This window comes from Zalophus californianus, chromosome 6, assembly GCF_009762305.2.
Source record: "Zalophus californianus isolate mZalCal1 chromosome 6, mZalCal1.pri.v2, whole genome shotgun sequence".
Lineage (NCBI taxonomy): Eukaryota > Metazoa > Chordata > Mammalia > Carnivora > Otariidae > Zalophus > Zalophus californianus.
This window is the reverse complement of record NC_045600.1, coordinates 125,143,741-125,162,946: the sequence shown is the minus strand read 5'-3', so window position 1 is coordinate 125,162,946 and position 19,206 is coordinate 125,143,741. Positions and strand designations below refer to the sequence as shown.

Sequence of the window (19,206 nt, the reverse complement as noted above, 5' to 3'; positions counted from 1 at the left end):
TTGGGCACTTTGGACTTCAGTACCTATGCTGGTTTTCTTCCTGAATGGAAACAGCCTAAGAACAGTTTTTTGTGTGCATTTTCTTGTAGACTTAGAAAAACACTATAGTGCGCGTGTGGGACAGGACCCCGTTTTCACACCAGCGCCTCCTACATCAGAAGCTGGGCTGGCCGGGGGTTGGTCTGCCCGTGCGCTGGGTTGAGTGACTCTGTAAAACTCCTGGATCAGGAGCTCACAGCCTTCGCCGGTGTCTCCTGCTTGGTCAGGGCACCTGGAGAGCAGCTTTGGGGTCCGTGTCCCCCCAGCCACACACGCACCTGGGGCTGGGGCAGTGGCTGGTCCACACCCTCACAGACACAGAGCATGGGTCACGTGGCCTCGCACTCTGCTGAGAATAGGTGGCTTGGGGTGGGGACGTCGGAAGGTGATGTGGAAGTCAGGTTTGCAGGGACTGCAGCTCGAGGGAGGCTGATGGATGTTGTCCTGCTGCTGTGTCAGGTGACCATCACGGGCCGGCTGTGCCCGCAGCGTGGGACAGGCAAGTCCGTGTTTGTGCTGGAGGCTGGGGGGCCTGCCGCCCCTGCTGCAGTCCTGTGCTCTGTGGAAGAGGTGGCGCTGGCCTACTACAGACGCAGCGGCTTCGACCAGGGTAATGCACGGCGTTTCTCCCGGGCTGCCTGACCCTCGGTGATGGTTTGGCCGCAGCGGGTGGCTGCTGTCTCTCCGTCCTGCCCAGTGGGCAATGCTGCTGACCTGGGAGGGTGTGGGAAGGGGTTTTACTCACGATAGTTGCTAAAGGCCATCTTCTTCCACTGAACCAGCATCTGCCACCCAAGGCCTGGGAGGAACAGCGCTTTCTGGTGGGATGTTAGAAGCAAGTGGGACTGGTTTTACTCTCAGACAGCTTATGTTGGGCCTGGGAGTTCGGGAGGGCAGAGGACTCTCAGGAGTGCTACCTGGTAGCAAAGCCCGTTAGAGGAGGTAGGTGCCATGGAGGTGGGCCAGGCTGTTCTGGAAAGACTGAGCGGGCCTCATAGCTAACAGCTTTAAGGGGATTGAAGGACCAAGTCCTGGGATCGCATAGCACCAGAGGAACCGGAGAAATTGCTAGAAAGAGCAGTGCTTTTTGTTTTTGTTTTCTTTTTTGTGCGTTTTTTATTGCAGAGAATGAGTGCTTTATCTGAGGCCCAGGAAAAGGGGAGATGTTGGGAATTTGCCTTCTGAAGAGCTTGTCAGTCTGTCCTTAGCGAAATGTAGCACCGACTAGAAAAAGTAAAATCAAACGCTTTTGATTTGGAATTGAGGGGAGGGGAATTGCAGAGGAAGAGGGAGGGCAAGGCAGTTCTGGAGAGACCCACTCTAGTCGTTCTTTCTTTTTAAAAACTTTTTATTATGGAAGCTATCGAACAGGCCTTTGTACACAAGCGCAGAGGTGCAGTGAGCCCGGTGTACTGCCCTGCTTTGGCATTCCTTCCACCCTCCCTGCCCTCAGACCCCGGAAGCCGACCGCGGACAGTGGCCCACGTGCTCACTCTGGAAGGGCCCACCACGCCCATCCTCCATCCGGGCAGGACGCCCCTCTACCCAGGCCGAAGGGTCACGAGCATGAAAAACATCCTGATACCTTCAAATCCGTGAAAATCAGGACATTATTTCTCTTGAGCATTATGTCAGTGTTCAGAAGATTAATGAGGACCACGAAACGATGAGTCTGAGAACGGCTAAGATTGATCTGTGTGGTATCTTTATTACTCACAGGGAAGGGAGATGCTCTAAGGGAAGAAGTACAAACCCCAGTGAAGACAAAGATAGCACAGACCTGAAAGGTTAGAAATAAAAGAGCAGAAGGAGCAGCTACCCCCGGGGAGCCACGGAGACAGGAAACGGGGCAGCCGGGGGCGGCGGGCGTGCTGTGAGGCGGACGCGGTGGAATGCTTTCGGCTTAGCCGTGAGCCTGAAAAGCAGACAGACGATTCCGTTTCCAGAGTATAAAATACTTTTATATAAAATATTTTCTTCATTTATTAAAATTGATGCAGTGAAAATGAGTGGAACCCTTGCTGTCGGTCTCCTTGAGAGGAGATTTGGAACTAAGGGCAATCTCAAGCTCCCTTCGGAGAAGCTTATTTCAGAGTCACTCAGAAGGAGCTCACCAAAAATGATTTCACTTCCAATACAAACGCACGGTGTAGACTGCTTAGGAGCGCAGGAATTCTGACTGCCAGTGCTCCTGCCTGGACAGTGGACAGTGTGCACTCCCGGGCAGGAAGCAGGCTGGGAATTGAGACCCGGCAGTACCCCCTGGCCGGGTAGGAGCCCGGGAGCCCAGCGTAAAGCTTGCTGGTGAAAAGGGCTCGGCTCCAGCCCAGAGACCTGAGTGAGTTCCGGTTGTTCCCGCTCTGTCCTTTCGCATCTCTGAGACAGGCTGCAAGGACGAGGGGCTAGAACTGAGAGGGGGATGAAAGGCACGGCCTCAGGGTGGGGGCCTGGCCGTGCCACTGCTGACAGAGGCTCTGGTCTGTGTACTTACGACCGGGACACACGTGCAGGCTCAGCCTGGTGTCTGCCCTCCAGGGCCTGTGCGGCACCATGCCCTTGCACAGACTGGAACGGGGCCCACCGGCCGGAAGAGCCCTTCTGCCTGCCTATTGGGACAGGGTCGTGGGGGTCAGCACCTCCTTTGGCCAAAGCCATAATGCGGGGAGAGAAGCGCCCCCGTGGCCCCATCCCTGGTCAGGTGTGTGGAAGTGCAGAGCACTTGCCTGGGAGACAGGTCTGCGTGCTATGCCGAGATCGAGCCCCTGGTCTCAACTCTATGACACCTGCGTGGGCTGGACGCATGGTCGATTGAGCTCGTGGCCCAGTCAGTACAGTTTGTATGGGGTGGGAGGCAGGGGTCTGAGCTAGGTGGTCTCTGAGGTGGAAGGTTTCTAGAAGAGCCCAAATCTCAAAAACACTGGGCACGCTTGTCCAGGACAAAGCAGTGGAATGCAAGGTCCAGTGAGGTGGATGGAGACAGCACCTGCCAGGTCAGAGGGCGTGGGCTCCCGGGTACTAGTCTTTCTCCGATCTATTCTGGGAAGCCTTTCTGCAGGTGTGGCCAAGGGGCCCTACACCAGAGTCCCCCGCGGGGGTCTCGGCCCACCCACACCCACCAAATCGAACCCCTGGAGCCTGAGGAGGGGGCTTTTACTTACTTATCTTTAAACACGTTCCTTACATTTCTCACTAAAGTTAGAGAGCTGCTACTTTATGGCTCTGAAATGTGTATTTAAGTTTTCCCGTACTTACTAAGATTTTTGCTTTTAAACGAGTCTTCTGTACATAAGCAATGTAATGTAAACAAATGAGCTAGGAATGGCAAGAAAACAGCTTTTGCATTTGAAACTAAAATCTATTTCCTTCAAATTGAGTAAGCAGTGGGTTGTGGTGGTTTTTAAAAAACAGAAAAACCTGATTTTCCTGTGTGTTGGCTTTGTCTTAGGGATTCATGGGGAAGGGTCCACCTTCAGCACGCTGTATGGCCTCCTCCTGTGGGATATCATCTTCATGGATGGGATACCAGACGTCTTCAGAAACGCCTACCAGGTGCTCAGGTTACGCCGTCCCTGGTGTGTGCTTTTTAGGCGAGCAGATGCTTCTGCACTTTGAGACTCATGCCCACCCGTGTGCGTGTGGGTCTGCGGCCATCAGAAGCCTGCCAGTGACAGTCTTGGGGGTGGTGCTAAGTCTCTGTTAGAATAGTCTTTAATTTTACATTCGGATTCATAGATTTTAAAATGTAAGTCTGTTAAATTTTCATCTTGAACCTACTTTACCTTCATTCCACTTGAAACTTGTAGTGTACGTTTCTTCAGCTTTGACCTTGACCGGGCTCCTATCAGGGCCGGCGCCCGTGTGTGCTGGTGCATGCACACGCGCCCGCTGAGGGCACCACCGCTGTAACCTGGAAGCTCTTTCCACCAGTTACGACTCTGACAAACCAGGGCAATGAGTTGTTTTTATGTTAGATTACTTAATTTTTACTTACCTTCTGAGAAGAAGAATGTGTCGATTTAATCAGATTGGCCAGTTTCCAAGTTTTATAGGTATGGGATGTTCTTCTGGTGAACCGGTTCTGTCCAGGCACCGAACGAGGCTTGTTTCCTGTGACGTAGGCCTTCCCGCTGGACTTGTGCACAGACAGCTTCTGCACCAGCCGGCAGCCGGCTGTGGAGGCCAGGCTGCGGCGGATTCACAGCGCGCCCGCGGACAGCCTGCGGGCCTGGGTGGCAGCCGCGTGGCAGGCCCAGCAGGGCAGGGTGGCTTCCCTCGTGAGCTGGGATCGCTTTGCTTCTCTTCAGCAAGCTCAGGTGAAACCCTGTGGCGGGAGTTGGTCAGAAAGCAACACCTTCGGGTGCTGGGTGTGCTTTTGGCAAGATCTGTGTACGTGTGTGTGTGTGTGTGTATATGCACATGTATTTCTGTATGTGATGGTGCTATGCATACATTTATGTAGATGATAGTCCCCTAGTCTGGATGCCACTGTTACCGGCGGGACCAGGTCAGGGCACAAAATAAGCCCAGGGATGCCTTCTTCCCCTTAGTTGACAGCTTCCCTTTGCCTGACCTGTGAGCCTCAGCAGGAAGGATGCTGTTCCTGTCCCTGCAACTACTGGTCTTCATCACTGTCCTTTTCCTGAGGATTTACCCCAAATTTCCTCTTCCTCAGCTGTTCCCCAGGGCTTTGCCGACTAGATAGGAGTCTGAGCGAAGGAAACCTGATTTCCCAGAGCTTGCAGGTGGGCATTTTGGCTGGTGGCTCAGTGGCCCTGTGGCCCAAGCATTAGAATGACCCCTGGCGTCCTTGGAACCCATTTCTGTGGAATTACACTTTTCTGTGTCTCGTGGTCAGTGAAAGTATTGCAGGATCTCTGTCGTAAGGCATGGCTAACCAGCCCCGTGTTTTGGGTTCAGGATCTTGTTTCCTGCTTGGGCGGTCCCATCCTCAGCGGCGTGTGCCGGCGCCTGGCTGCGGACTTCCGACACTGCCGAGGGGGCCTCCCTGACCTGGTGGTGTGGGACTCCCGGAGTCGTCGCTGTAAGGTCAGTTGTGCCAGAATGGAAAGTTTCATTAGCAACTTAATCAAAGGCTCCGATCTAGGCATTTCTTGCATGATTGTTGGCAAGATTGAATACCTCGAAAGCTGTGGGACCGAGGGCCACGGTTCCCCGGTGGCTATTGGTGGGGCCCTCCCCCGCAGCCCCTGGCGTGGGGGCCTCTCCTCTCCGCCGTGCAGCGCACCACTTGGCTCATTCATCAGAGCAGGCCGCTGAGAAGAGCCAGAGTGTGAGCAAGACGGGAGTCAGTCTCCTATAACTTGATTGCGGAAGGGATGTTCCGTCACTTTGGCCGTATTATTCTGTTAGAAGCAAGTCACAGATTCCAGTGTGCATGCCCCCCCCCCCCCCCCTGCAAGGGAAGGGATTCTGCAGGTGTGAACACCAGGAGGCTGAGATGACGGGGAGCCGTTCTCTAAGCTCCCCAGGAGTGAGCTCCTCGTCACGTGTTCTCGGGTCAGGGCCACCTTGCCTCACCCTGGTCTTCCCCTGCTGCCCATCCCAGGTTGGTTTTTGTTACTGAGTTGTGAGATTAAAAAATTCTGGATACAAGCCCTGTATCAAGTATATTTCATCCCAGCTGTGGCTTTTCATTCTCATAATAGTGTCTTTTGAAGAGCAGAAATTTTTATTTTGGCCAAGTCCCAACTTCTCTGTTCTTTAATGGATCATACTTTTGGGGTCATGGGACATCTCGGACTGGAACTGTGGATTTGTGTATTTCTCCTTGCAGTTCTATCCAGTTTGCTTCATATATTTTGAAGCTCTGTGATTAGATGTATAAACTTGAAGGCCTGTCACATCCTCTTGATTAGTTGATCTCTTCATCCTTTATTTCTGGTAGTGTTCTCCACTCTGAAATCAACTGATATTAATAAATAGCCACTCCAACTTTCTTTTGATTAGTGCTAACAGGACATATCTTTTTCTCTTACTTTTAACTTATTTCATCTTTAATGGGTTTCTCGTAGGCAGCATTATAGCTGGGTCTGACTTTTTAATTCAGTTTGACAACCTCTTGCCATTTAATTAGGTATTTGGACCATTTACATTTGATGTGATTATTGATGACTGGCTTTAAAGCTACCATCTTGATACTTGTTTACTGTTTGTCTTAGCTGTCTTGTTCTCCTTTCCTCAACTTTTTCTACCTTTTTGTTTTTTTAAAGGTTGTATTTCTAGTCCTTTGTTGGCTTGTTAGCTATGATTCTTGTAAGTGGTTGCTCCAGTGTAGATCTTAAGCTTCCTGTCTTTCAAGTGATGTTATGCTATTCCATGCATAGTATAAAGAACATGTTTTTGTATCTCCTCTCTTGGCCTTTGTACTGTTCATACATCATTTTTCTACATGTTCTAAACTCTACATTTTTTTGCTTTCTACAGTTGATTTAAGAATCTTTATAATTACTCACATAGATACAAATTATTTTTCCTCCCCTAGATACAAATTCTTTTTCCAAAGATTGATTTGAGAGAGAGAGAACACGGGCAGGGGGAGAGGTAGAGGAAGAGGGAGAGGGAGGGAGAGAATCCTCAAGCCTCTGCTGAGCCTGGAGCCCGACGCAGGGCTTGATCCCAGGACCCTGAGATCATGGCCTGAGCCAAAATCAAGAGTCGGATGCTCAACTGACTGAGCCATCCAGGTGTCCCCCTGGATAGAAATTTTTACTGCTTGTTATTCCTTTGTAAAGACCCAGATTTCCACGTACCGCAGTCCTCCTGCTTAAAGAACTTTAACACTTCTTGAAATGGAGGCCTGCTAGTAATGAATAATTTAGGTTTCCTATGTCTTAAGTCTTCATTTCATCTTTGCTTTTGAAAGATATTTTCTCTGAGGAAAAAATTCTATGTTGAGAGTTTTTTTTCTTACAGTAATTTGAAATACTGGTCCATTGACCTCTAGCGTGCATTGTTTTTTAATGATAAATGTGTAGTCTCTCCCTTTAGGCTTTAAAAAATTCTAGCTGCTTTTAGAATATTCCCTTTATCACCAGTTATGCAACTTAATTATGTTTCTTTGTGTAGTGTTATATTTCTTTGCCTGGGGTTCATTGATCTTTGGGTTTATAGTTTCTATCAAATTTGGAAAATCTGGATAGTTTTTATGGCTGTTTTGAAGTTCAGTAATCTGCAGTGAATAAAACTGACACAGTTCCTGCCTTCATGGAGCTGATACGTAATCAACAGTTTTGTCTTCTGATAAATGCCGTGGAGGAAGTGCATAGAAGGACCCTGCTTAGAGATGTGCTGGACCTCTAGGAGGTGAATTTAAGCTGAGCATTGAAGGGTAAGAAGTCAGATGTGTGAAGAACAGGAAGAAATGTCCTGGGCAGAGGGAACAGCAAGCGTATGGAAGGGCCCTTCGGTTGGGAAGAGGTTGGTCTTTCTCAGGAACTTTGGAGTGGTTGGCAGGGTCCAGATCATAGTTTTGTAAGTCATGGCAAAAGCTTGGATTTAACTGCAAATATAACAGAAAGTAATCAGAGGGTTTTAAGCAGGGGAGCAACAATCTAGTGCATGCTTTAAAACTATTTTTCAACTGTATATTCAGAAACAATTTACTAATTCTCTGAAGAACTGCCTACTTTCTACAGAATAACTCTCAAGTGAATTTCGTACATGTATCTTTTTTTTATATATGTAAATAGAGCAGTGTTAAGTGAAAACTACTATAGCATACTTGGCTATTCTGTTTCAGTAAGATACTAATAACTAACTCTCTTAAAACTTATATTCCAGCTGGTCGAAGTTAAAGGCCCCAATGATCGTCTTTCACATAAGCAAATGCTCTGGTTGGACGAACTGCAGAAGTTGGGGGCCGACGTAGAAGTCTGCCACGTGGTTGCTGTTGGAGCTAAGAGCAAAAGCCTCACCTAACAGCTGTTGAGTTGGGGGTGTCTGGTGACACATGGATTGATTTTCAAAAGCATAAAGCATCATTACATTTTATTTAACTTTGTTATGTCAGTAATAAACCTGAGAGTTTAAGATTCATCATTGTACAGTGTCTGTGTGTCATAAAACTTGGTCTTGGCTTGAATGTACTCATTGATTCCACATAGGTAATGAACTTTCTAGAAGGTTAGAACCTTGGTGGCCATTTTAGGAAATGGATGCATCTATGTTACTAAGCTACACTTGCAGAACAGCTGGAAAAAATCCCAATGGGATGTTTCACAGCTTTCGGTCTTTTATGAAAGTAGCATACCCAATGTCTCTGGTAAGTATACTGGAGAGACCTGTATTTAAGGTTTTCTAGACTGCTCTGATATACTCAGCTGTTAAACATTCTTGTTTTAGGATTATCTAAGAAGGACACAAACAGATGAAATTCTTTCTCTGGGAATTAAAAATAAATTCTCATTAAATTCCTTAACAACTTTTAACTTGCCCTTACTAACTGGGCCTAGATCGTCAAAGGAATGAACAGTCTTTATCAAAGGCAACTGTCTCTTTTCACTCTTAGCTAACCTCCCTTATGACCAGAGGGGCAATTTTCTGTATAGACGGCGTAACTGCAACAGGGCTGTTCATGAGAGCCCTAGGCTGAGGAAGGTATACGGTAGGAAGGCAACTAACCAGAACTGCAGGACCAGGAGTCCGGGATGGGGACCCCGGTCTCCCCACAGACTAGTTCGGAGACCTTCTTAGGGGAATGTTACTCCCCAGCTTGGTGATTTATTGAACAGAAGGACAGGTTAGGGCATGATCCACTAATACCCACATGGCCTTAACTACAGCCAGTTCTGAATCGATGTTAAAAATGTTACCGATCACGATCTTGCTTCAGAGCAGGCAGAAAACCTGAGTGGATGACACCCACACAAGTATAGTTAGAAGAACACGCCTTCACTTCTTGAATCACTACGTTCTCGTAGATGATTTCATACTGATAACTACAACCACCAATTTCTGTGGGAATTTTATTTAGCAGTCAAAATTTCCTTCACATTCATCACCGTTGAACAGGCTCTCTCACCTTCCTGCTCATCCTACTTTAATCGAAGTCCATCAATTTTAGGCACAAAGGTTTTTAGTTTTCTCTCAAAATCAAGTTCTAACTACTTGAGGTTACTGCTACGGCAAGCAGGTTTCGTTGAAGGTACGTTGACTAATTTTCCCCGTTAGCACAAATTAATACACTTTTCTTAAATAAAGTTAAAAGACATTTTTGGTTTTAGAACCGGTTTCCATCATAAAATAACAGGAAGACATTGTACATTTTTGCCAGTACTAGGAAGTCCCAAGCTGTCTGGGGCCCGTGCGGCATGCCGTCGGCGCGAACCTGGCTCGCGGGGCAGCGGGGCCGGGGTGTGAGGCGCTCTTTGGCGTGGCGTCCGTTCCCGCACGCAGGCCTTCGGTCGGCCCCTCGCCCTTCCTGCCAGCAGGGGTGCCAGGAAGCTTTACGACGGCTGGGACTCGACGCCGTTACAGCCGTTCTTCATATTATGCACGATAAACTGTGGCACGATAATCATGATATAACAGCTGTCCAGCGAAAATAAAACGAAAAACTGTATTTTACTACATCTGATTACCATACAAAAATATGCACATTTTCTATTTTAAAACAGTATTAATAGTACCTAATCTTCTTTAAACTCGTAAATTAACAAAAAAATTGCTCAAGGAGTTGAGATAAATGTGAGGAAAGAGAAGTATAGAGAGATAAATGCTCAACAATCCCTCTCCAAAACCCCCCAGTTTAGAATAATTTGTAATAATAAAAAGGCAGCTTAATCAAAAAGGGAGAATTATTACACTTTCCGTGGCAGGATATGCTGTGGGATTTTAAAGGGATTGGGACTGGTTTCCAATCAAGGACTATAAAATGTTTAATGCCAACAGTGCTACTGAAAAAAGCCCTGATTTTCTAGGCAAAGTTGGCAAAAACACTGGGCTTATCCACAAGATGAATTTCCTAAGACATTTTATAAGAACTTCTGTCCTTGAAGGCCAGAGACGTCAATCTTAAAAAGGCGAATAATTCACACAGAAACAGCCATTCATGACACCTAACAGTAAAACAGTGCTCTGAAAAAACTTTTAGAAAAGATTAACCACTTCACTGCAAAACTCTTGTAAAGCTTAAGATGGCAGTTTAATTAAGAAACTCGAAACAACAGCCCAATTTGAAAACATCCACCCTGTCAACAGGGCCTGGGGTGCGCACCGGAGGGAGGAGCTTCGGCTTGGCCCCCCCAGCGCTGGCTGGGTTCCGGTCCCACGGTCTGACCCACACACACCTCTGTGTGCTTCTCCCTCTCCATACGGCTGGCAGAGGCCGGGCGGGGGGGGGGGGGGGGGCTTCTCTCCACATGAAAATGGCAGTCTTTTGAGAGAGGTACACTTTCATTTCTCCTGTTGGCTCTACCGGGCCACCAGGCACTTTGTCGGTGGGAGGAGGGCCTTCCGCACAGGTGAGCGGACTCATGGCCTCCTTAGTGATTCCCAAGGGCAAGTGTCCACAACGGTTCACCACACTGGACATAAACGGGAAACGCCCCAAACGCCTCGGAGCAAGACCGCTCTTTCTGATGGTGGGTTTCCGCGGACAGCACTCTCCCCCCTGCTGCTGTCCCACCAACACGGACCTCCCCACACGCCCGCTGTGTCCTCGCTGACTTTCAGAGGGAAGGCAATGTGGTTTTGGGGACTCCTGGCCATTGGTAGGAAGCTCCGAGGTGAAAAGCCTGTTTTCCAATATGCGGGCTTTTAACACCCTTATTTTAAAAACTGAAATTGTGTTTTACTTTGCGTTAATGCGTACCTTAATTAATATTAATGTCAAAGGCACTTCTAAGTTGGTATTATCTACAGCAAATGCTTTCAAAGTCAACCGTGCATATTAGTCCTATGAAGGTAAAAGCAAACTCAGGATTTTAAAACACAGTGATCTACGGTCCCCAACAAGGTGATCTACAATAAATTATGGCCTTGGAAATACTGAACCCTCAGGTGATTTAGAGAGACCGGAAAGTGACCGGAAAAATATATGAATACCTCCTAACGCCTGTGGGGGGCGCTTACCGGATGCATCTTGAAAATCTACTAAACATTAATTTCTTAACTTTCCTGTTAACTGGTTTGCTCACAGTAGTTAAGAGAGGGGGAAGGTCTGCCTCCAGATCACCTACAACTGGGCCAGACCTGCAATGGCAAAAAGAGGCCATCAAAAAGAAAAGTTCTGTTTTTTTCAAAAAAAAAAATTACAAAGGAAGCATAATTCAACAGGTTTTCAAATATTAGTGCAAATTTCAACTGTTATTCTGACATAGAAAATTCTTAGAGCCTCAAATGCCTAGGTTAGCAATTTTAATTCAGCGGAGAAGTCTGTGGCTTCCCTCAAGACGTTCAGAAAATAGTACGTTTCAGTCTTCATTTACTAGTGTCTCAGTAGATAACCATATCTTGGCCCCACTTAAAAATTTGCTTAACGGTGTTCCTGAAATGCTTCGCCTGCAGAGGTTGCCTACGGGCGAGAAGGGAAAGGAGGAAGAGAGGAACTCCGGCGTCCCCGAGGCGTCGTGCGGGCCGCTGGCCCGGAAGTACATCCTGCTCTTGTCCAGCCCCGAATCGCAGGCTTCCAGGGGGCCGGCCCGGGGCTGCCGCAGCGTCCTGCTGAGCACGTCCACCTCGTCGGCCAGCAGGGAGAGCTTGTGAAAGGCGGTGATGAAGCCGCCGAGCTTGATCTGGGCCTCAGGCAGCCAGCGGAAGTAGCAGAGTTTCCAGAGTTTGACGCGCGGCCCGGAGAGGTGCGGCAGAATGACGCCGTGCAGGTCGGCCGGTTTGGAAAACCACTCTGTCAAGTAGCGCTCCATCCCGCTCTTCCGGCCGTCGGGGTGCTGAGGAGGCTCGGGCTTTGCTTTTAGTATCAAGGAATTTCTCCTGGGAACTAAGTCTTGGTCGCCAAGGACTCCGTTCTTGAAGGCAGCCGGCATGCCTCTCAGCGTGGAGCTGTAGCTTTTCTGGGGGGAAACAGAGGGTTTAGCATTATCTCTCCGGAGCGCCCCGTTTTGGGAAGATGGTAAAGGAGCAGTGGCAAATGGAAGCCTAGTGCTATGAAAAACGGAACACTCTGTTCCTTCCCTTGTAATGCCCCTCCCCCTCCTCCTCCCCTGGAGTTCCAGTCTCTAGGAACCGACTCTGGCTATTAGCCTCCGCCTGCGTCGGGGTGCGGAGGGGATCCCTGCTGTTCAGTGATTTGCTTATGTGCAAATTTCTAAGGCTTTCGGGTTAGGAAAAAATGTAGACCTGGCTCCTTCTAGAAAGAAGAGGCGAGTGGATGGGGTTTCAGGAATGGGGCCTTCCAGGCTCAGAGCTCCTATCGGCCAAATCCTAGAGGCTGAGCGAGCTCTGTGGGCCTTGGTCACCAAGAAGAGAAGGCAGGGCAGGGTCATTTCAGTGACAAAGCAAATGATCCCTCAAAATCTGCACCAGCCGTGCTGTCAAGGGAAGTGACTTGGCTCTTAATACTCAGTGTTCTGAAAATACGCCTTGTGTGAGGTGTGAGCAGATACCAGGTTTTTAGCGCCGGTGCGTTTTTGTAATTTACCTTTGTCCGTTTGAAAGATTTCACAGAACCGTTCTGTATGCAAGGCGTGCTCTTTCCGATGTACAAGGGGTTATGGAAAAGGGTGCGGTCCTTTGCTGTAAACTGAAGAGACCAGTCCCAAACCGAGGGGAATTTTAAACCCTTTTCACCACCCAACTGGATATTCTTGCTGATAGCAAATTCCTGCAAAATAAAATATTTGAACATCTGTGAAAAGATGCCAAATGAAAGAGTTTAAGTACCTTCCCTTTTTTGGGACGAGCCATTTATCACTATTTAAGTTGAATTTCTGGACTGCGGCAACTCTAGCCCCCGAGAGCAGCATGTTTTGCTTTGAGAGAAGAGACGTTCTCGGCACCACGATCAGAAGGACACCCCCCACGCTGTGTGAGCAAGGAGAGGGCGTTTTCTTCTGGAAGCCACCAAGGAAACTGGGTCCTCCGAGCAATGAGTACATCGTTACAACGCAGTTACTTCTGTACTTGGCGCATTTTACTTTCTGAGCACATGATCGATCGCACACTTACGCATTTACCCGCGGGGTATAAAACATGGCGAATGGACATGCAGGACAATCTTCGGATGGCAATCACTGCCGTCCATTTTACCCCGTTTTTCCAAGTGGACAGCCACCCTTCACTTCCTTCGATATCTGAACCACAGCCCAGGGGCAGGGAGGAGGGAATCCGCCCCCCACCGTGCACAGTCCCGGCATCTGGCCAAGCCCACGAAGACCATGCCCGGGGGCCGGGCCCCCTGCTCCCCGGAGCCCACCTCCAGCCCGCTCTGGGCTCAGGTGGCCCGGTTAGCCAGCGGCACAATGCTGCGAGGTGGCAGCCCACTGCTTCCGTGGGGAGGAGGTGAGGGGCATCTCAAACCATGACCCTCATCTCGGCGAGTGACACAAGCAGGTGTATGAAGATTATTAGCTCTCCAGAGGAAATCTCTCAAGATACCGATTTTCTGGATGGTGGGAGATGATGGGTTCTTATTTCCTGCTTTGTACCTTTCAGTATTCTCCAAAAACACACGAATTTCTTTGGAAATTAGAAAAAAAGGCAAAGACTGTCATCAGAAAAGCAGCGCTGCAGTGAGGAGGCCGGCTCCCTACCACAGCTGTGACCAGGTGTGACCCACGCCGCCAGGACGGCTCGGGACAAGCAGGGAACAGGGAGGCTAGCTAACAGCAGAGGGCAGTTTACAACACTGTCTACTGCAAATGAGTAAAACTGAACTCAATAAGCACGAAATATATTAAAAAAAACTTTTTTTTAGTTTTTTGAGATTTCATTATATATGTGCATGTAGAAACAACCCATTTGCTTTAAAAAAAATAGTATTGTTAAGAGCTGAAATCTAGTAAAACATAAACCCCAATCTATTTTAATGGCCCTTAGGAAAATATGCAGAAATCAGTTATCTTTTTGTTTTGTTTTTAAATGTGAAAACTAAAAATATCTCCGAGGAAGATCAGATTTTCCACAAACAGCACCTGACCATGAGTATCTAAGGTGGCCTCAGAATGGAGGAAAGAAGGAAACGTCTTTGTGGAAGGGACTGAGAACAGTGGTCATGCTAAAAATCAGGACAGTCTCTCAGGGAGGGCAGGGGAGGCACTAACGGCCTCCAGTCTGGCTGTTACATCAAATCATGAATATGAAGTGCCAAGGGAGGGAGGGATCCAATGTTAGTGCTTGCCAGAAAAAGCTTTTGAAAAAAGCCAAGTTAAAAAAATACAGCACGGAAACACAGACCAGGAAAAACAGATGATACACTTTAAAAAAATATTTGTTAACTTTTATCCCTGTAGAGAAGTCTATTTGTAAACATACGTTGGCACATCCAGAATCCAGCCAAGAAGCGGGGTGAGGAGTGAGTGTCTCCAGGAGGCCAACCTGGGCTCCACAGAGACCGCCCCCTGCCCCAGCACCCATGCAAGGCACTGCAGTCACTGGGACCGCCAGGCTGATGGACTGGCATTTTACATCTAAGATAAGACCTTAGAGGTTTTATCTTAGATAAACTGGTTTATTATGAACAATGTACATCAGAGAAAAATACCTGAAGTGCTCACTCATAAAAATGAAACAGGTTCCTAGATTTTTTTTATGTCTTTAAATAATTCATTCAGAAATTGCAGCTTAAAATGGTAGCTAAGACAGTTTTAATTTACATATTTTAAATATGCAGCTAAGTGTACTTTAATTCTACCTCAATAAAGCTGGGTAAGACAAATAGAGAAGTCGCTATTGCCACAACCTCGCTTACCGTGCTTTGTTTCACCCGCTGGTGAGGAGAGTTGAAGAGGAAGGTGCCAAAGAGGGAGATGCGGGTGCTGTCGTACAACACTGCTAAGTACGTCTCCGAGAACTCGAAGGCCGCCGGGTACTGTTCCAGGAGCTGCCACGTGGCATCCAGGAACAGCAAAAATAAGGGAGACTGGCAGACACAGACAGAAAATGGGAACATTTAATGTTATCCTTCAGTTGTTCCCATTTATTTCCAAATTCATGGCTCATGTTAAGGAAGAGACTACTAAGAAAATATCGTAGCTAAAACACTTGGCTCCTAACCCGAGCCAAGGATATGCGGACAGATTAAACACGGCTTATGTCAAAGCTCAGAAGTACGTTCAACGGCCATGAACATCACAGCCCTTGCTTGCCGAAGAAGCCCATCAAGTTGAAATGGCAACGTCAACAGGCAGGTGTCACTGTATGAACGGGGGACACTAAAGATGTGATTAAGTCTGTCCTGGAAATAATTCTTTAGAACACGGAAAAAAAGAAAAAATAATCCCAAAGCAAAAAACGACTTCTGTAATTCACTTCTGGTGGACCGTGCAGGCTCAGCATCCAGAAAACTCCCCAGAGTTTCAGGAAGCGGATGGCATTAGCCTCTAGGTCACACGGTGGATTCCCAAGTACAGCAGCTGATGACAGTGACTGTATCTTGGGAATCCCGGCAATTTAAAAGTGAAGTAGTCACTGCTGAGATTTCCTCAGATGGTGTGGCTTGTTGTTAAACGTGAGACCCTACGAGTCAGACTGTGCCCTCTGAAACAAGCACGTCCGGGAGAGGCTTGTTCACAGCTTTCTCACCTCTGCACCCAAGGTGACCACTATACCCACAGTGGGGGGTTACAAAGACATCCCTCTCCAACTTTGCATTCTCCACATGTGCCCCATTTTAAGAAAATGTGATATTCCAAAACTGATTTTTCAAAATACCTAATGTGCTTGTTATCTGCTTTGCAGAAGAGATAATACAGCATTTTTCAACTAGTTTTCAACTTGGAGAAATGCAACAATTTTTTTTTTTGAATTTTACCTATATAGTTATAATCATCTTCGTAAGTGCATCAATTTGGATGCTAATCCATCGTTAGTCTTAGACTAAAGAAGCTAAGGGGTACCAAATGCAATATTTAAAAAGGCTCCTCGTCTCTTTACAGACAGAACACCTCTTCCCACAATGACATGAGTTTTATCTTGTGCACACCTAAAGGCTCCCTCCCAATGAGCATTACGATTCCCTTACCTCTTTCTCGGATCTCTTTAAGTGGTTGCATCTGTCTAGGAACTGATACCCGGCCATGACCCACTCCTTCTGGATCAGACTCTGAAATCCTGTAATTGTCCTAAAATGGGGATCCAGCATCACTTGAACAAGAGAAGCTACAATACAGCTCAAGTCTCTTCCCTCCTCCTCTGTCAAGAAAATGGAAAGAAAATGACTACTACAGAGAAAAATGCTGAGAGAAAGGGTAAAGTGGGTAATACAGTACTCTGTGCTCAGGCTCCTTCAAAATAATCCAAGTTAGGAAAGTTCACTGGATTCCAGCAACTCTGAAACACTACAGACTTTCAGATCAATTAGTGTTTAATGGGAGACAGTCTTTTATACATGAATATTTTCCAGAAAATAGAGCAGAGCCCTCACACTTTTTACATTTCAGTGGTTTGTGGTAGAACTCTTTCCTGAGTCCATTCTACTTCTGTTTCCTAAGAGTATGAAATATAACATAATCTTTCTACTGGCAACTCCACATGGTGACTCAGAAGTGAATGAGGGGGATAGGACTGCCCACCATCATCTGAAAAGGTGGCAAACATTTTCTTCCCATCTTTTATAGCTGATGTCCTTTTCAATAATGCCAGTAAATATCCTGGTATCAAAGCCAGCCGAGGTAATAAAAAAAAAAAAAAAAAACTGTCCACCAGTATCCCTGTAATTAGATTATAAAATCATCAACAAAATATGAGCAAATCAAAGTATCTCATGAACACAAGACTTTATTCCCGGAATGCAAGGTTGGTTTAACATCTATCTAACAATCAAAGTAACACTTCATATAAATAAAATAAATGATAGAAATAACACAATCATCTCATTAGATGCATAAAAATCATCTATGTGATATTCCAAGTTCATTCTGGATGAAAACTCTCAGCAAACCAGGAATATAGGAGGGTCCTTCAACCTGATAAGAGGAATCTATGAAAACCCGCAACCAACGTCATTCTTTAAAGATGGTAACTCCTAGAACTGAGCCATGCCACTTCTAAGCACCTCCCCACAAGAAAGAAACACATATGTCCCCATGAAGACTTTTACATGAATGTTCACAGCAGCATAATTCATAATAGCCACAACATGGAAACAACCCCATGTCCATCAGTAACTGAATGTATAAATAAAATGTGGTATTGACAAAGGAGTACTACTCAGAAATAAAAAGAAACAAGCTGCTGATACATGCTACATGAATGAACCTCAAAATCATGTATGTTAAATGAAAGAAACAAGAAGCAACAGATCACATTCTATATGAGTCTGTTTATATGAGACATCCAGAAAGAGGGAATCTACAGGGACAGAAAGCAGATTAGTGGCTGTCTGGGGAAGGAAGGTTTAACACAGGGCAGAAAACCGGACTCTGTTCTAGTCTCCTGCCTGCAGCCATTAGCAGTGCTGTCCTCGATGGAGGTGCGGAAGCTATAATGGGTCTGGTGGCACCGTCGTAAGAGACGGCCAGGAGTCGTGTGACTGACTGGAATGCGACAGTCACCAAGCTCCCTGGCGTGGTGACCAGTGTTTTCAGTAACTAATTACCTTGTAGGATGACGGAGAGATGCCGGCTTTCTAGAATGTACACGAGCTCTGCTGAATGTTTAAGGAATGCCCTGAAAAGAGAAAGGGAAAAATACTGTTAAAAAAAATCAGATTTCCACTATAAATATTCCTTTCGAAGTACTTGAAATCAAACACACCTAATCTTTCACTATATTGTATTCTCAATAACCTTTATGAATTTCATCAGTATCTATGTGACTCTTCAACAGAGTACATTTTGATTTTTATATCAGGGAAGTTCATGAGCCCTTTTATCAAAAGGGGGGTGATTTACATGACATTCTTGAAATCATAAATCACAAAACACAGAGATGGAGCAGAGATCAGTGGTTGCCAAGGGGCAGGGGTGGAGATGCGACTCTGAAGGGGCAGCACGGAGGGCCCGGTGGCGACAGAGGAGTTCTCCATCGTGATTGTGGTGGTGGTTGCACGATCTATATGCGCAATAAAAATGCACAGAACGCCACACACACACACACACACACACACACACGAAAACACGTACAAATGCGTGAAATCTGAATAAGGTCTATATATTGTATGACTTGGGGTTTTGTTTTGTTGCTTAAGATTTTTTTTTTTTTTAAAGATCTTATTTATTTGACAGAGAGAGAGACACAGCGAGAGCAGGAACACAAGCAGGGGGAGTGGGAGAGGGAGAAGCAGGCTTCCTGCCGAGCAGGGAGACCGATGTGGGACTCGATCCCAGGACCCTGGGATCATGACCTGAGCCGAAGGCAGACGCTTAATGACTGAGCCACCCAGGCACCCTGTTGTTTAAGATTTATTTAGTTTTTTGACAGAGAGAACGAGCACAAGCAGGGGGAGCAGAGGGAGAGGGAGAAGCAGGCTCCCCACTGAGCAGGGAGCCCCATGCGGAGCTCGATCCCAGAAGCCTAAGATCATGACCTGAGCCAAAGGCAGACACTTAACCGACTGAGCCACCCAGGCGCCCCTGTACCACTTGGTTTTGATGCCATATTCTAGTTATGGAAGACGTTACCACTGGGAGAAGCTGGTGGGGAGTACATGGAGCGCTGTACTGTTTTGTACCTCCCATGAGTCTGTAATTAGTTCAAAATAAAAAAAAGTTAAGGAAAAAAAACAGGCAAGTAGTTGTACAAACCTTACATATTCTAACCACCGAGTATTTTCCAGTGAAGACAACCATTTTTCTTCAGTTTCTTCAAAAGGCTCTGCAATAAATATGCCAATTATATATACATACACACATACACAATACGTATGTATACACACGTTTAGGCTTTTTAAACAATTTGATGTGATCACATTTTAAGTGATACACGTCACAGATTTTCCATATTTAAAAGTTGGCTTTAAAAAAGTACTATGCATTTTCATTTAACAATATAAACATGAAGAGACATGTTATGAGTCTATAAAAAACAAAACAA

General features: G+C 46.6%; 2 protein-coding genes across 6 annotated transcripts in view; one reads left to right on the top strand and one right to left on the bottom strand.

Annotated features, from left to right (window-relative positions):
* Positions 1-8,094, top strand: part of FAN1 (FANCD2 and FANCI associated nuclease 1) — a 29,324-nt gene extending 21,230 nt beyond the window's left edge. For 2 of the 3 annotated variants that reach the window (XM_027572270.2, XM_027572269.2), the window contains exons 10-14: positions 499-649; positions 3,485-3,588; positions 4,158-4,352; positions 4,957-5,085; positions 7,840-8,094. In XM_027572270.2, the coding sequence (XP_027428071.2) occupies positions 499-649; positions 3,485-3,588; positions 4,158-4,352; positions 4,957-5,085; positions 7,840-7,977 (717 nt within the window). In that variant the 3' untranslated portion in view covers positions 7,978-8,094. The remainder of the gene's footprint in view (positions 1-498; positions 650-3,484; positions 3,589-4,157; positions 4,353-4,956; positions 5,086-7,839) is intronic. The other variant, XM_027572271.2, reaches the window with a different exon arrangement.
* Positions 8,095-11,471: 3,377 nt separating this feature from the next.
* The window catches only part of MTMR10 (myotubularin related protein 10), a 47,643-nt gene continuing 39,908 nt past the window's right edge, over positions 11,472-19,206 (bottom strand). For all 3 annotated transcript variants that reach the window (XM_027572272.2, XM_027572273.2, XM_027572274.2), the window contains exons 11-16: positions 18,918-18,987; positions 17,771-17,841; positions 16,196-16,365; positions 14,924-15,094; positions 12,656-12,838; positions 11,472-12,068 (exon numbers count right to left, since the gene is read on the bottom strand). In XM_027572272.2, the coding sequence (XP_027428073.1) occupies positions 11,472-12,068; positions 12,656-12,838; positions 14,924-15,094; positions 16,196-16,365; positions 17,771-17,841; positions 18,918-18,987 (1,262 nt within the window). The remainder of the gene's footprint in view (positions 12,069-12,655; positions 12,839-14,923; positions 15,095-16,195; positions 16,366-17,770; positions 17,842-18,917; positions 18,988-19,206) is intronic.